This window comes from Acartia tonsa, chromosome 9 (assembly GCF_053477335.1).
Source record: "Acartia tonsa isolate MP-2025a chromosome 9, ASM5347733v1, whole genome shotgun sequence".
Taxonomy (NCBI): domain Eukaryota; kingdom Metazoa; phylum Arthropoda; class Copepoda; order Calanoida; family Acartiidae; genus Acartia; species Acartia tonsa.
Window position 1 is genome coordinate 14064808 of NC_137268.1, and position 19083 is coordinate 14083890.

Consider the following 19083-nt stretch of genomic DNA (forward strand, 5'->3'; position numbering starts at 1 on the left):
GTAAATTACAAAATACTTTCATGTAGTATGTCCTACTTATGTCAAATTTTGAAAAATGTTTTTTTCTTAACATATTTCGCTAAAGTCTGCATCTATGTAAATATAAGCAAAAAATTGCCTCTAGGTTATGTCTGTAGATTTTTAGTGCAAGGATAAATTGGAAGAGTAATTTGAGAAGAATGTACTTTATGTAGAATAAATACTTTGTTGGTAACTAAAATAACCAAAAATATTTAACCTTACTTATTATAAATATATTTTATTGAAATATTATTGGTTTCTTCTAAAAATCAATTCTTTTACAAACTTAACGTAAATGAAAGTAATGTTAAAAAACTTTGTGCTAAACAATATTTTAAAAGTATAAAGGGTAGAATAACACAATTTAAGTCATTAAGGTTTATCTATTGCTAAATCTGTGTATTCATTTACACCTAATTAGTAATTATATCTAGTTCAAACCTTGAAATTTCACCAAACTCAAACTTTCACTTTAAGCAGATTTATTGCTAAAATGTATGTGAAAATTTGGATAAAATTAGCAAATATTTTGAGTTGCAAAAAGGTTATTTTGAATATTTATCAAGTCATGTTGTTCATTAAAGAGTTGTCTTTAAATTTATCATTTTCTTCTGAATCTTAGGACAGTTCTCAGAATTAAATGAGAAGTTTTATCATCAAGCTTGATCATCAGGATTTTTTAACCCAAAAGTTCATGTCATTGAGATAAACTGTACTCAAGTTTAAATTTACCATATAATACTTTCAGTTTCCTTCATTTCAGTTAAAATACATTAATACAAGTCATTTCTATATTTCTGGAATATTTCTAATTTAATTTGTGGTTAATTGGAAAGATGAATCAATAACAAATTGCAAAATTTAGATTAGCTAGAATAAACAATTGTTGAAATATGTACTACAACACAATTTACTAATCAGTTACAAATGAAATGGTATTAATGGCATGTTTTTAGTAGCGAAGCTACTCTATAATTCGAAATGTCCGTCCGTCCGTCCGTCTGTCCGTCCGTCTGTCCGTCCGTCCGTGTAAGACAGAATAGGGGAAACGTGATTTTCTCGGCTCCTATTAAAGATAGACAGCTGAAATTTTTTGACAACATTCCTATTATTAAGCAGCACAATTAACTATAAAACATCAAGGGCGGTCAGACCCCTTTTTAGCAGGTTTTAGGCTATTTTTGTATGTTTCATATTTTTATCCATAACTTCAGTGTTTATGGTCCGATTTTCAAAATTTTTTCAGTTATTGATATCAAAATTAAATTTCCTGTCGTTTACAGAAAACAACCATGACAGCCACACTGCCATCTTGCAGGTTTTAGGCTATTTTTGTATTTTTCACATTTCCACCATATCTTCAGTGTTTATGGCCCAATTTTCAAAAATTTTTCAGTTATAGATATAAGAATTAAATTTCCCGTCGTTTAAAGAAAACATCCATGACGGCCAGACTGCCTTTTTGCAGGTTTTAGGCTATTTTTGTATTTTTCACATATTTACCCATATATTTGGTGTTTTTGGTCCAATTTTCAAACTTTTTTGGGATAAATCCACTTTAAATCTACTTTTACGTATTTCCATCCACGATTTTTTGTGCTTCGCTACTTATGGATGTTGTCATCCTTGTTCTTATAATGAATTTTCTGCAAATTAACTTACATTCTGCCCTTCAACAATTCTTTTTATCTGTGCACTTAAACTAGATGTACAGAAAGGTGTGATTATTTCATTCTGCTCAATAGTGACAGAAAAAAGTTACTTCAACTTAAAAAAGCTATAAAAATATTGTTTAACATGTGAAACTTGCAAGTAAAAAAGTTTGATGATGAAACATTGTGTAGGTATTGAGTTAAAATGTGTTTTTGTGTGTTAAAAGTTTTATTTATGTTTGTTGAATTTAAAAAAAAAACTAAAAATATATTCATGTAAAAGATCGTTTATCACAAATAAAAATTGATTTGGAAAAATAATCATGTGAACATATCCAAAGAAAATTTATAATTTGTTCAGATTGTACTATGAATATCTAAGCTATTTCGTGGATTAATTTTTGCATCATGATTATTTATTCATGAAAATGTGTCATCAGCTATGAAAATTCTCAAAAGTACAATTTCTACAACATGTACTTAAAGTTCTTCTATAATGAATACAACTTTTGTTATTTTATCAAATTCCTGAGATATTACCGAATATAAAAACAACTGTAAAGAAAAAATTCGCAAATCCCAAATTTATTTCTTAAAGTACAAAAAATAATTCTCACTTTGCAATTTTTGTAGTAAAATACTTTTTGTTGGTCATAAATAATAAATTTCTATTTAAATTTCTTCTGGCTACTGTAAACATCAAATTTTTAAAGAATCTTTAAAATAAAAGAGGAGAATTTATTATTTATGACATAACATACAGAGATCTAAAGAGATATGACAATGGCTAATAAATTGATGTTTATCCGCAATGATAATACACAAAATAATTAATTTTATAAATAATAATTCATATTTGAAACATTTGGGTACTCAACCTTATTAATCAACCAATTAAAATTTAATAAAATTCCCCAAAGTTGTTAAGCCAGCTAATTAGAAAATGTTATCATAAAACTTTCGAGACCAGCGTGATAAACAGCCCAATGTCCCCTCCCTCCCTGCATAAAATATCATATTTGTTTGTTACACAACAAGTGAGGCTTTGTCATGAACTGCATTTACCGCTACATTGTTTGTTACCTAACATAGGTTAAGGGGAATATCTGATTTATTGCAATACTTAACTTGTCATGATTCCATAGTACCCACCAGGGGCATAGGGCAGGCTATGCAGGTCAACTAGCCACATATAAATACCTGGCCTGCACTCAATCTGAACAAAACGCATTTTCTCCTCGGCATTTAGCAACATAAACACCACCTTTTTCCGCAAATTTAAATACCTGAAAAATGTCAGATATATTCTGGCACTGTTTCGATAATTGAAATATGAGCTTCGGCTTGCATGCTGGGTAGAATTTTAAATGTACATATTGATGGAGCACGTGTTGGAAAATGCGCGAATGCCTAGATAGGTATTTGGTGCGCGGTATTTGTGCACATTCTTATAAGGGTAGTTTTAAAAACTTTATTTTATTTTCTTTTACTTGTTTTATTTAGTTTTAAAAATCATAATTTTTAACACTTACATTTTTATCTAGGGGTTATTTAATTTCTTTTGGGAGTGTGGTGGTACCCTCCCCAAAAAGTTATCGGTTAAGTGGTTATATAGTTTTAGTTATTTCTGTTTATATATGATATGTAAAAATTTTTTTTAATTTGATGTTATATTTGCAAACTGACCCTAGACAATACAGAATTCTATTGATAGCTCTATCCTTGTATTTTTATATCAGCTCTGGGCTCACTTCTATGCATTTATATTGATTTGTCTTCCTTTGAGGAGGTCATCAGTTTTACACTCTCAAAATATTTTATTTCTTGTTGTTAGGACATATTATTTTTAACATGAATTAAAACATATTCAAATCCACCAATATCATTCAACTATATTTCATTATTTTTTTTCAAATACTTTTTTTTGAAAGATTTGAGTTATTAGTCAATTTTATAATTTGAAATAACCTATTAAAAATAGAAGTCTCGTTTCTTGCATTTGACCTTACAAAATAAATTGACTTCTTTTAGAAAAAAAATGTTTATCAAAAAAAGTTTTATTAAAAAAGCTGACTTTTGAACCTCCTGTGTTTGTAATAGAAGCTATTCGCAACAAGCCTATAAAACAAAGATATATCTCTAAAGCTTTGTTGTGGCATAATATGCACAATGCAGATGGGTAAATTAATGGATTACTTTGTATTGAAAGTACTCACCTTTATGTAAATATATGATTCATAAACTTTGGTTTTTATTAGGAATTAAGAGCAAATTTAATCTTAATAATTTTTGATCAATCAAAAGTTACCAAAGACAGTATTTATCTAAATTGAAAATGTGAAAGATTAATTTTAGTTTAAGTACTCAAATAAGATAATCATAATTATAATTGAGAACTTTGTAATTTGATCATGGTGTTAACCAATCATCAAATATTGAACTCACCCTTGAATGAGTAAAAGAAAAATATTATAAGACTCTTCCAATTTTCTATAATCCTTTCATGTACCTACCTGTTATTCAGGAAAGTAAAAGTATTGGCGCTAGATTACTTCAGATCACTGTCTACATTCTTGAACAACTAACATTCTCCATAATTATCTTTGTCTGTCGTACGTCAATCCTTAAGTCCGTCTGTAAAGTTATTGGGGAAATGTTTTGCTGCTATTTAAATAAATATAATGAAGATTTTTAATGAAGATACCACTTGGGTATACTATATACAACTCTACTAAGTCCATCAGTCTATAAAGATATATTTTTCTTTATTTACAAAGGTTACGCGATGCTGAACATTAGCCTAGGCTATTCATACAAAACGTGTATGAATTTTATGATTTTTATTTGAATATTCGTTGAAAATTGCCTGTATAAGATGATATACATGGTTTTTCAGAATGGCTGGAAGCCGGTTCTAATTCAGCGGATAATACTCGGTTTTGAAGCTATACTGGAAAATTCTTCTCGCAGATTTTTCAAAAGACTTGAAGCACATTTTTAATGCAAACTATTGTCTTTATAGTTGAAATAACCTTTACCTATAAATAACTACAACACACAGTACGTAGCAAAATAAAATAAAATACGAAACTCACAAAGCAGAAATTTTTGGAGCGCAGCCGCTTAATCATGAGCTAAACGTTCGGATTTCTGAAATTATTGTAAAATTTAAGTTTTAATGGTAATTTTAAGCCACTCAACATAATATAGCCTTATCATTTGAAAACCATATTTCTCTTTTATCTTTTATAATTGTGTGTGGGCATGTGATGAGTCATATTTAACTTTAAATAAGAAATAACTTAAATCTACATTTGTTCAAGAAATGCTTATTTAAATCAAGGGAACTGAATAGATAAAAAGGACAATAATTTTTATAAGTTGAGTAGCAATGAATGTTTCAAACTCTATCAATGAACTTTTGAGAATATGATAATAGTGTTTTAAATTTGATCTTCAAACAGTAAGTTGCATTACCTTAATATGATAGAATGACGTACGAAAGGATTGGAGAACTGACAAACAGACTTACACTAGGTATTGAGTAGCTGCACTGCTAAAGAAGATTAGCCTTGAATTGTATACTAGCATTCCTAGCATTGACAAGTTTTTTTTAACAAAATTAACTAACTATACACATACTTATATTACTACAGAATTTAGTGATTGTGAAATGAGTAAAAAGGATTTTTAAATTTTTTTCTCCCGAAAAAACATATATATATATATATGTACCAAACCGATTGAATTCTTCACATAAATCCTGGAAGGTTTTGGGCTATTTGATTTTTAGATTTAAGTTCTGGGATGGTTTAAGTCTGTTTTTCTGCCTTTTGAGTACATTCACTTAGGCAATAACACTTGTACGGTGGGCCGTGACGACATAAAAATCTTTGTAAAGAAGCTTTGCAACTGAAAAAGATTTCTCCCAAGAAGATTTAGTTATGAAATGATATTTTACCTTTCTTATATGCCTGCTATTTTATCACCTGAGATCGATGTGTAATAGACATGATTGCCTATTTGTCCCATCAATATAGTGGGGAGGGGAGGGAAATTATGTCCGTGTACCTGTCTAGAGGTCAGGTTCAAGTATTTTTAACTCACAAATGATCATTTACATTGCTATCTACCTTCCTTAATTTTTTAAATACTTAGAAAAAGGGGAGATGTAAAGTGTAAATAAAATTCCTTTTTTATAAAGCTTTCTTATTTGCTTGAATATGATTCGTATTTATAAGTAAACAGCATTACAGGCAACAAAATTTTTTAGCGTGCATAATTTCCTAGTAGTTTTTTGTGAGTTGCGCCTTTTAACGGGAATAGTTATTTCTCGTATCGTATTATAAACAGCTTTCCGCAGTTTTAATCTTATGATTGTACATTTCTATATTTGTAGAAAGCTGGATATAATACGATGCTAGACATAGTTTTTTCGTATGGATGAGAACCGGTTCCTATCCACAGGATTCGAATGAATACGAGAAAAGCTATTCCTATTGTTTATTTCACTATCTAATATTTTAACGTCTCTAGTACGTTGTAGTTAAGGCCCTTGGTGAATCTTCTCGTAGGCCTTAGAGATATTTAATATCCATGCATCATCCATTAATTGGCCTTTTTAATTTTTCCTTTTTGTCTGCTAAAATTCCTCAATGTGTTTTGATTAGAGTGAACAGGTTATAAATTGATTCCTAAATCTTCAGAGACCAATTCTTAAAAATCTTAAATTGATATGATAATCAACAAGTTACTTTACTAAAATATCTCTTAAAATTACAAAAAAGTTTTAAAATTATAAGTTCCTAGTTGATTTTTAAGATTTGTAGCGTAATTTTGGAAGATTTTCTATGAATATAATTTCAGGATTTTTTCTCTCTTTTTAAGAATCGGCCTCAGGTATAGACTTGGTTATGTAATTAATACAAATAGCACATTCCAATACTGTCATTATAGCAGATAAAGTGGTGCGCATTTATTTTAGTTTTTTAAGGAGTGACTCATAAAATAAACCTATTCACGTCACAAATCTAAAAAATGCTTTAAATTAGCTCTTTTATAGACAAATTGATAATTTAAACAGATATTTTTTTCTCATTTATTAAGTTTAAATTACATTGTTTTATAAGTATCATTTAAGTTGTATAATTTCTTTAAACTTGGTTTAATTAATTTATAAATTAATCCTTTTGGGTATTTGTACATAAAATAATTTATGTAGTTAATATTAGTCATAATGCTATTTTTTCTATTCTATTTTTAAATGATAACCAAATTCGGCGCGTAAATGGGAGGGTAAAGGATAATCACCCCCCCCCCCCCCACCCCCCCACGAATTTACGAAATTACCCTCCCGTTGAAGTTTTTTACCCTCCCCCTCCGAATTAAAAAATCTTGCACGTTTTTACCCCCCCGCTCCCCCCCCCCCCAAAAAAAAATATATATATAAAAAAGCTTGGTCATCTGTTGTGCTAAGAAAAAATTCTTAAACGTTTTGTTTAACTCAAAGTGACATTAAATCAATGATCTATTGGAAAGATCAATGTTGAGATAAAATCCTTTCATATTTGCAGCTCAGAGCATTTTATATTTCAATGAAAAATGTTAGAATTGCACATTTATGAAATTTGCAACAAAATTTTTGCACATTTTTGGTTTATGGTCACTAATTTGTCTCTTGCTAGGCACTATGGTATAGAAGGTTGTAAAAATTTAGTCTCAAAACTTGATTTATATTATTTTAACTAATAGTAAATTATAATATTTTCAATTTTTTAAAAAATATCTGTAATGTATTATATGTCTCTTAAGCATTTTAAAGACCTACAATTTGATAAAAAAAAATATCCTATCTTCACATTTGCTCCCATAGCATTAAAACAGGAATCTTAATGAAAGAACAACTGTTAATAAATTGATGTATATCCCTAGTGATGATAAACAACGATACCCCTTCTGTAGATTACCCTCATTAGTTGGAAATTTTGGACACCTCCATTCAATCAAAAATTTTAAGTACCCATAGTACTTAAGCCAATAAATAAGAAAATGTAGTTATTATACATTGACATAGGGACCTAACCCTGCGTTTTTAACCAGTGCTTAATATAGCCTACCCTAACCTGAAGGATTAGACAGACAAAAAATAAACAACATAATTTCATTTTATTTCAAAATAAAGGGGAAGTTTCTGTGCTCGACGAAGCACTTTGAGGGACATTTCCATTAAATATTTAGATACATATCCCAGTTCTTGCAAAAATATGAAACGTGAGCTTATGTTTTGAATTTAGATAGAGTTACATTCCTCGGCAATTTTCTTTATTTCACAAGTGGGCCACCCCCCCCCCCCCGGCCCCCCTCCCTTACTACTAAGTTTTTAAATTGATTTCATACTTAAAATTATATTTAAATGGCTTCTTTTAGGTCAGATTGTGTAATACAATGGTTGTGCTCCACTATAAGACTATCAAACAACTATTATTATGGGGGCCGGTTTGGGGGAGGGGTGGTCCACTAACGAAAGAAGTAAACATCTTAATTCTTGAAATCTAGCAATTAAAATACAGTTTTGTAACTAGGCAATATGATACTAATTTTATTTTTTGTTCATTTTGATTATTGTTTTACTTAGCGTGCCATAGAAATATTTTACTATCATTTAACATATATAATTCTACAATAAAATATAAAATACATATTTTTTATTCGCCTTAAAAGTGCGTAAATAATAAAAATTAAGGAATAAACCTACTTTTTCAATAAAAAAAAATAAACAACAAATATAGAAAAGTTTTACATTATAAATAAATTGTGATGAAAAAATTATTTATTAAATCCTATTATAGGTAATTTTCATCGGATAGTAAAATAAAATAAGAATAATTCCAGTTTTGCTAGCCCCGAAGAGGACAAACAAAACTGGTATCAATATTACCAGTTCTAATCCAGCGGATACTAATAGGTTTTGAAGCCATACTGGAAAAATAGAACAAGATTTGCGTCTTAACATTATCACAAGTCTGGCGACCCTGAACTTGTAAAAGATTTTAATTGCACTCTGTCAATTTTGATGTCCATCTGTTTAGCATTCTTAAGATATTGTCACTTTTACTAAATGACAGTTTAGCTACGTTTTTCAAACTTAATGTAAAGGTAGTGTTTTATAAGTAGTAAATAATTTACAACTGTTTTCTGTAATTATTAAAAATTTACTTTCATTAAATAACAGAAAAGTACTTCTTAAATTTTAAATATTTATATAATATAAACTTGCATAGGCAAATGATCAGAAATTTAAAAAATAAAAAAAAATTGTCATTAAATCTACTTTTATGTGTTTTTGTTTGGCATATATTTTTTTGTATAGATTTATTGCAACTAGGTGCTAACTTACTTCTTGGTGCTAAGTGACAAAATAAAATGAAACATGTCCTTGTAATACAGGGATTCGTTTCACTTAAAGTGTTTGAGGAGCACTGAAACCCCTCACCACTTATTTTTCCTATGCCTAACCCCTACGGGATGTATACTTACGGGGCTACCTATTACAGAATAAAACCTAAAGTAACTTGCCTTAAAGAAATTAATAAACAAACGAAAACTGCTGTAAACTTTTGTAAATTTCTTTAATAATTAAACAGAAAATTAAGAGGCAATACAGGTTTATTTTTGCCCCAAATTATCAAAAATATAATTTTTCAAGAAAGAATAGTTTTACTGCAATTTTTTCAAATTTGAAAATGTAACGCAAAATCACCTTTGGTAATAGCAATTTATCTAATTCAATAACATTGTGCCTTAAAAAAAATCATTTTTAATTTCAGAAAAGTTGTATTTTTTCTTTAGATTAAACATCTTCTCCTAATAGTATTCAGCAAAAGAAAAAAATATATTTGCCATTACTTTTTTTTCTACAGATATATAGCTAACATTTTTCACACAATTTATACAGATTTTAAGTTTCTGTGTGTGTGTGTGTGTGTGTGTGTGTGTGTGTGTATTTGTGTGTGCACGATTTTTTTTGTGTGTAAAATAGTTAGTGCAACCTTTGAAGGTCAAGTATCGAGTCTGCTGGAAAATCTTTAAAATGCAGGATTCTGCAGACGCTAACAAATCGCCAAAATACCGCCAAATATTGGTACCTTATCACTTTATTTGTCTATCACATCCATAGACAGGAATATAGCAAAAGTTAGAATAATATATAAATAAAACATTCAATTATAATCATTTTGACTGCTGAATAAGTTGAAGGAAGAATGATTTTCTCCTAAAGTCAGACTCTAGGCGGTTGGCAAGCCCGCATTTATAAATTGTATATTGTTATCTATTTAATATTGGGTCTGGGCGTTTCTTTTGCTCATAAAAATAATTGAGAATGCAATTTGCTTTGCTTTCATCTCAAAATCATCAATTTTTGTCATTTCGAAAGGGCAAATCAGAAAGCAATATATATATATTCGTTATAACTTCTCGACTCCATATTTTCCGCTAGATAAAAATATAATTTTTGAATGGCAGAAACTTTAGAGGCAACAAAATTTTTCAATAATTATTTTTTTTCAGGATAAAGTTGTAAAATAATGGTTGGAACAATGGAGTCAAACCGTCGCTCTCTGGATCTTTCATCTTTGGACGATATTCCTGAGGTAAGCATATGGGTGTGAGGAGATATTGGGCTGTTTATTACAAAGTCCCCAAAGTGTACATAATGACATTTCTTATTCGCTGACTTAACAACTTTTGGAACTTTTATTCAATATTGATTGGTTAACTCATTAAGTTAAGTGTTCTAACGTTTCAACCGCTAATTGTAATATACAGAAAGAGTAATTTTGTGTGTCATCATTAGGGATATACATAATTGAATATGCTATTTCGTTATCAATTAGATCACGAAACCTTTTATACAGTTTTATTTTGTGTTATAATGTTTACATTTTTGTATCACGACTGACACACTGACGGTAAAGAAAATCTTCCTAAAAATTTGAGCTGTCCATCAGGGATGGCAGCATTATTATCATAGCGTTACGGAATGATGGACAGACAAAGTGAATTTAGATTAATTTCTATATTAAGAATTTTAGTGCAAGATAATGAGGATATTTTACTTACCAGGATCGTGCCTACACCAAAGGAGAGGAAAGTAACCGTGTTGACTCCGGACTTGGAGAATGGGAATCCTGCAGCTCCAGGTATGAAAAAATAAGTGTTTTATTCAACTGAGGCGGTTTTTTTTAAGTTCTTAAAAGTATCTTTAAATCGGCAATGGGTAGCCAAATTACCAAATTTTATTTTGTAAAACATATTAAAATTAAAACACAAATTGAAAAAAAATGATATAAAATTATCGACGGAAGATATCATCCAATTTTGTTAGCTTTTTTGGTGATTTTACTGCCCATAACCGATTCAGAGATTCTTGTTTTTTAAGAACCCAACTTTGAGTTCTCTAACTTTTTTTTAATTGTTACAAGTTATTGTGCAATAACATTGTTATCATTATTGTTCATTTTTTCGAAACTCAAATTGCATTTGTAAATTCTAATCTTTAAAATAAAGTGTAAAACAGGCGCAAAATTTGTTCACGTGTATCAATGAAGCAAAAAGCTTGTCTTTGGCAAAGCAAGCATGAACATTTCTGTCCTTTTTATTTGCGAATTTAATAACAATTGTTTAAGTTGCAAAAGAATCCAAACAATATGAAAGTTAGTCTGTATGCTTTTTAGGGTATCTTGTATTTCTGATGTTATTAGGCCAAGGAAGGTTTTAAGCTATATGTCAGGGGTGAAATTGTCAGGGAAATTTCCAACGTAATACCCGAAACAAGTCCTCAAGAATATTCTGCTCCCCTAGTCTAAGTAGAAAAAAGAAAAATTTAAATAAAATACACGTTGAAAACGTTTAGAATATTAGCATTACGAGTAAAAATAAAATGACTGATGACCGCTTTGTTGTCAAAAACTGAAGCTAAGCATTTTTACTTTTAATGTATTCTTTTCCTCATTTTTGACACAATGTGTGTGTGTGTGTGTGTAGGGTTTCTGTATCTTTAATGGCTTAAAATAACTGAAAGTATGCATGTGTAAAGAAATAAACTCTAAAAAATATGAAAAATTAATTGAACATTTGTTAAGTTAAGCCTTAGTAACAATTACTCATTCATTTAAAACTTTCAATATGTTCATTTATGACCTCCATAAAAGGCTTTTAAACGTATGATATTGTTCAATTTAATATATAGACAAACATGATATTTTTATGCTTTTTTTCAAACTATGATCATGTTTTATAAGTAAGCCAAGATCAATCATAGAAATTTTTAAATTGGGTTTTACTTTTTAAAATTTAAAATCATTATTCTTCCAATTAATTGCATGTTTCACATTCCATATTGCTAAGGCTAACCAGTATAGTAAACTGTAGACTTTTACAGTTGTAATGCGTTTAAAGTTTAGGTTTAAAGGAGGTTAATATATCAAACTGATGAGACTAAAAAATGTCATAGACTCAAGAAAAATGTTAAGTGATTTACCCTTTAATAATATCTTACAGACACAACACACATGGTAACCATTTCAAAATAAGCACATGGAGACTATAGATTATAGATATTTCTTTGAGTGATAAAAAAACATTAGTAAAAAGATTGTTTAGATAACAATTAAATGAAGTACCTTTTCTTATTAAATGAAGTACCTTTTCTTATTATTTATTTTAAGGTTTAAATTTTTTATAGTTTCAGCAAAAACATAAAGTTCCTAGTCTTAAATTAAAAACTTCCTTTCTATTGGTTTTGATTTTTCTTGTGGATTCTGTTGCTAGGAATGATATTAACATTTGAAAAGATTTTCAATCGAATCAATAATTTTGAACCATTTAATTCAAAGAAAATAACCAATCCTATTTGAAGTTTGAAAGATTTTTTTTTGTAGCTTTGGATTGAGACAACCATTGAATCGATTGAGTTATTCATTTCATGGAAGCTTTACATATGTCCCTCGATGATTTTAGGCTATTTTACATTTATAATTATGTCTTCTGATGGATTTAGGCTATTTTTCTGTCCTTACTTTAACATTTCAAATCCAGACTCCTAGATGCTAGAAGCGGAGCCGGTAGTACTTTAAAACACCCTATTCTCAATTAATTAGTGCATTGAATTTGAGCATTTACAATTGAGAAACTTATCATTCTATTGATTCTTCTATTTTTGGCAGACAAAATTTCGTTTGCCAATTGTCCAATAGTTAAGGAATTTGCCCACAATACCTGAAACTGTACAATACATAGGTAGGTATCTACATTAGTTGGAGGTTTCAGTTTATTGCAGTCCATTCAAGCTTATTTTTTAGATGTTTAATATTAGGTATGAAATGGATTATATTTTTTCTTGTTCTATATTATTATTATCAGTCATGACCCCTAGCATCTATAGTCTTTTTATTCAAAGGTATGTCAAGCTTCTCTAAAATAGAGAACTCAATCGGTTTAGCAATTACAGAAATCTTAAGTTACAGATAAAAACTTACTACTTTATATTAAAGGATATTGAAAAATTATTGAAATATTGATATGTGACTGATAACAATAGGGTCGAAACTACCAGTAAACAAAGGTAGTAGAAAACCCGCATAAGTACCTAAAAGTCCACTCATTTTACCAACTATAGTATTTACGTTTCATTTAGTTTTCATTTCTCTACACATTTTTACTTCTTATGATTGATGGGGAATAGTTTAAAAGTTTTGTTAGGTATTTGAAACATGTGGTGTACAATGTACATAATTAAGTATGTAAACCTTTTGGCCCCTTTTAAAAAAAATACTATGACATACGTTTCGCATAGTTTTGAGATTACTATACTATTTTTAAGCTTCATTATGTTTTTGGAGTATTACATACACCTTAAAAAATTATATAAAAAAAATATCCATATTTTTATTCTCACGAACGGTAACTTTTATGTCTTCGAACAGATTAACATTCGCTGGATTATGATTCTCAGCCATCTATAATACAAAGTAGCTTCATGTCTGTCCGTCCGTCTGAAGCTTAAGATCGCAGTAACAACTGAACCGATCGGATTCTACTTTTCAGGGAATATACTTACTGGTCCTGTGGTGGTTTTAGGTTATTTTCTTGTAGTCCTTGCCTTTTTGTAGAAGATTTCCTTGGTCCTTCTTATTTTTTTATGAATTTCACCTTTTTTTATCATCTCTTGGGGCAAAGCCCCTAGATGCTAGGGGCGAAGCCGCTAGTATTAAAAAAAAACATGGAAAGCCTTTGGCCCCTCGGGGCTAACAATATTGGTTTTAAACTTGATTTTAAAATTGTTTAAAATACGATGCGATAATTTACTATCAATACATTTTGGCTATTTAACTCGAAGGGGTTTTCCTTACCACCCTCCCACAGATAAAAACCACCCTCTGTCACATAAGAAGCTTTCCAACAGCTTTTACAATTAAATCGTGTTTTTCGAGCTTGGCTTTCCTCACTAAGTATATCTGTCCGTAAATTTGTAACGCTTTTTTTACAACTTATATTTTATTAAGGAAAACCTCCGTGTCCAGCCAAGGAAGCAGATTCAGCCCAGAAATTAATGAGACAAAGGTAACATTATGAACAGTATGGCTTTCAAACCAATTGATATCCGCTGGATTAGAACCGGTTCTCAGCAATACTGAAAAATCATGTATAGCGATGTATTACAGACAATTTTCCTTTGGGGTTTTAATCTTATATTTTTTTTATTTTAATATCCTTGGAAAGGAAAGTATACAGATAAAAACAAATGCATAGGCGATAGGTAAAAAAAGACATCAGTATAGTGTTGCTTCAATAGTCAATATTTTAATCCATCAAATTGGAAGATTTTTTATAATTACTTTTGGTAGATTTATTGAAATCTATTTAAGATTGTATTACTTCTCTAAACACCATTTGACATTTGAAACAAAAGGGTTTGTTAAAAATTGCTAAAGCGTGATGCTATTCCCTACAAAAACAAGAACAAATTTGTCCATTAAATGTGCAAAAAAAAACAAGTTTCAACATAAAAGTATAAAAGTAACATGAGTTCTGTCCGAATGCAGCTTAAGATCTCGCTAACACCTTTACCGATATGGCTCTCCTTTTTGTAAAGGTTCTGATAGGTCCTGATAAAGTTTATAGTTATTTTGGGGTAGGTTATCTACACACTCCTAAAATAAATCGTCCCTGTAAAACAATAAACCATCACTTATAAATTCGATTGCTGTGATATTTTAAACACTAGCGCATATTACACTTTGATGTACTGACAGATAAGTGAGCATACACAAAGTTACTGAGTAGCTTCGCGACCAAAAACAAACTATTTATTTCTTATCGCAAAACAATCAAGGAAAAGAGAAGAAAAATTGGAAAAATTAATTGTTTTCCAAAACTTTACTTTTCAACACCAGACACGTTATTTAACAGAGAGACAGTTAGGTACAAGAAAGGGTTATTGTGTATTGGAAGCCTTGTTGTACATAAATCTATTTACACTTCTGTGTGAAAAAAGATTAAGCATCATTTTAAAAATTGTATAAAAACATTTGAAGTTAATTTATTTTCTTATGTTAGCCTTATTGGTATTAATACACAAAAGACTTCATATAGTACATTATCTATACCAATACAAAGCAATTCAACCATGAATCTAACTGCAAGAGACAGAGTTACATTTTTAGCATTCTTGTAAATGTTCATTTATCAGGTATATAATGTTAATATATTTGTAAATTTATATAGTCAATGAATTATATAATTTAATAGAAAGTAAATAGTAAGAAGTTTTTTTTCTTCCGGCATTTAAGCAATCCAAACAATCGCAAAAAGAACGGCTGACCAACTAACAGGCCAACTTAAATAGTAGCTTCACCATTAAAATCTTCATTGTGACCAATATTAAGCATCACTTCTAAGACTAAGACTACTGGAGGGGTGTAACCAGTCTAATTCCCCAGAAAGTTGCTTAAAACCATAGTATGATCAATAGATATTATACCTGGAAAAAGGAACTCATTAGTAATTACAGACAGGATAATAGATAAAACCTTTTTATATCCTATAATAGAAAGTAATAAAATTCCCAAATTGTTGGTCCGACGGTCTTTTACTTGTAATGGGTCGGTTTTCCTTACCTTACTTGCCCTCCCCTAGATTCAAGGGGCGAAGCAACTAGTACTCAATATAGTCCTGAAATATTGAAAGCTTTAACTGACCTTTTTGCATCAAAATGTTTTGCCTGCGGATTTTTTTTCTTGCAGGAATTTAATGATGTAAAGCTTTATATAACTAAATGAGTTTTTAATTTTATTATTTGTTATAGATATTGCATAGTTCTTGTATGTCAAAGGGTTAAAAAATAAAATAATCGATAAATAGTAAATAAAGTCTTGAATAAAGAACAATAATTTCCTAAAAATGTTTTGTATCTAAATTTTTCGCAAGTCAAAAGTTTTACATAGTTTAATTTAGTAATTTTTTTCTTTGGTTGACATAATAATCATGAAATTATACACTAAAATACAGAAAAAGAAAGTATTATGTCTCAATCATGATTATATACAACTATTTAGTATTTATAAAAAAAAGTATCCATTCTTGATCTAAAGTGGAAATTTAATTCAAATATATGTAAAATGGAAGGAAATCCTCTCAGTACTTGTAAGCATAATTAGATAAAAAATATAAATCTTTAAATAAATTAATTGTTGTAGTATTTAAATATGTTATTTAGACAGTACTAAAAATCTAAGCAAAAGGTAGAAAAAAAGTTATTTGAAGGTCAAAAATGGGATTAAACATGAAACTTGATTTTTGCTTCTTGTCCATTTCAAAGGGCATTTTAGGTCTATTCAAATATTTTTATTTTAATTAAATTTACAGATATCTAGAGGGCTATTTAAAACTTTAAACCCCTGACATCCTATATGAAAAGAACAATTATTTCGGTAATTGTTAATTCAATATAACTTTAACCAAAGCCTTTAAATATTAAGCAGGAAAATCCAAGGATGGAAAGATTAAATAGCATGAAACAAATTCTCCTCAATCAGTATTTGTAGGCTAGTAGTTATTTGAGAAGCCAAAAGAATTGTGTGTATAATAATTTGACCATCATTATCCAAAATGTAACTTCGACAAAATTAAACATTAAATGCCAGTTTGACTTAACCAAAGCTTTTGATTCAAATTATGATATTTAACAGCAGGTGCTTTTCTATTTATTATAGATATATTACATTGAGAGCAAACATGCTGGAAACAATTTGTAATTTATGAATTAATATGTAATATTTGTTTGTGAGTTAACCTCTTATATAATACTTACTACATGAAATTGTCACAAATCATTGGCTATTTTCGCTCATCCTTGTAAACACATTAATATGTGTTTTGTATCTGCACTATAACAGTAAAATCACAGCTAGGGGTACACTAATATTATTGTCTTATAAACAGCCCTTGGAAATCACATAATCTATTAGCAGCCTGTTTTTAGTGTACCTTGAGGTGTTATTATTCAGGGATAGTGGGATTAGAAATGTGCCAAAAAAATAAGAATTATTTATTTTTATTTTTGATAATATACTTCTCTGTAAGATGTACAAAATACAGAAGTCGTATAATTGGAAACAATTGAGAAAAGGTTATTTTGTAGCTGGGCAAAGTGTCTCAAAAATCAACCATGAGACGACATAAAAATCAGGGAGATGAGAGGTGAAGTGGGAAGGAAAACCCCTAAAAAAAAGAGATGGATAATCCCTCATTTTTATGATGTCAAAAGGCTGATTTTTGAGACACTTTGTTCAGCTACTTCTTTTTAAGTGTCTCTATTGATTTATACATTTTTCTAAAACTTAATGAATTTACCATTAATTGGATTGTCCTTGATTTTTATTTATTCCTTCTTCCCTGTATATGCTTTACATATATTGACAAGCAGCGGTCAATTTAACATATTGTAAATGCCTAAATACAATAGCACAAGGATAAATCAGGTTCATAAGTAGCGGAGCAATAACAATGTTCATAACCTTCATTTAAAAAAAAACATTAAGAATTAGTGCTCATAATAATTAGTTTTAGAACAATTTTAGTGATAATCTGAAGGACGTACACATCTTAACTAAGTAAAGAGATTCTTCGTTTTAAAAATTGATTGCGGACACAAAATTCAAAGCATTTTTAAATTAGTATTTAGAAATTACATAAATGTATTTCATCTATCGTCTTTTACAAATTATAAAAAAAAAATAGATTTTTTTGTAGTGAGGCTATATACTAGCCTACTCTGTATAGGTTTTTGTTGTTATATTAAATTCCACTTAGAAGGAAATATGACTATCAGACAGAAATAAATCCCCTAAATGTTTGGGGCGAGGGCGATTGTATAATATATACAGAGTACAAAATAGCAAATAAAAACGCGGTATCTTATAGAAAAATGTATGTAAATTCCTATCTTTCTTATTTGTTTCCTTGAAACGTCTGTAAATTAATTTATATTCAAAAGAACAAGGATACATAGATCCATAAGTAGCAAAGCTATAATGGATGGATAGAATAGATATGAGAAAGAAAAAAGTAAAGAAATGTGCAGTGTAAACAGAATAGTCATCTATCAGCTTTCCGCGGATATTAAGATAAAAATTGAAGCCAAACTGGAAATATTGTTCTCGGAATAGATAACTTTATTGGACGTTTACAGAAGTAAAATCAATTTTAAGTTAGAAAAATTTGTTTAAATTATACTATTGTCCGTGAGATGGACATACTCTAGATATAGAGTAGCTGCACTACTAAAAAATAAAAGTAAAATATGCCAAACACGAAAACAATTAGTTCAATTATAATTCAGTTACTCTTATGCTTTTTTTAAAAATCTTAAAAAATAATATTAAAGCAGAGATGACAAAGATTTAATAGAATTATGGTGTAAACGTTATAATTTTAAATATTTAAATTTTTTTCCAAATATCAAAAGACAAATGTTTAATCAAAGAAAAACTTTTAAACCCAAACTCAAAAAAACTGAATAACTCAGCTGAAAACCTGTTAGGGACTAACCTACTGACAAACATACACCCACTTTACTATACAGGATTAAATTAGGATTACTTATCTTATTATCATTGAGTATTTACATAATTAAAAAAGAAAAGTATTCTAAGAAAGAAATATAGGTTAAGGTTGTATTACATTGTTGTCTAATTGTCCAACAATTCTAAGAATTGGTGTGTCTGCCTACCACAAGAAAAATAATTCAGATTATAAGAAATCTCAAATAATATATGAATACATAAATATTAAATACAAAAGGTAAAAATCCTATCATTAAGATAGCATAGATATTTAAAAGCCAAGATCA

General features: G+C 29.2%; 1 protein-coding gene across 2 annotated transcripts in view; it reads left to right on the forward strand.

Annotated features, from left to right (window-relative positions):
* The window catches only part of LOC145328271 (uncharacterized), a 57475-nt gene that overhangs the window by 18878 nt on the left and 19514 nt on the right, over window positions 1-19083 (forward strand). For both annotated transcript variants that reach the window (XM_080171894.1, XM_080171895.1), the window contains exons 5-7: window positions 10242-10324; window positions 10797-10873; window positions 14237-14294. In XM_080171894.1, the coding sequence (XP_080028020.1) occupies window positions 10259-10324; window positions 10797-10873; window positions 14237-14294 (201 nt within the window). In that variant the 5' untranslated portion in view covers window positions 10242-10258. The remainder of the gene's footprint in view (window positions 1-10241; window positions 10325-10796; window positions 10874-14236; window positions 14295-19083) is intronic.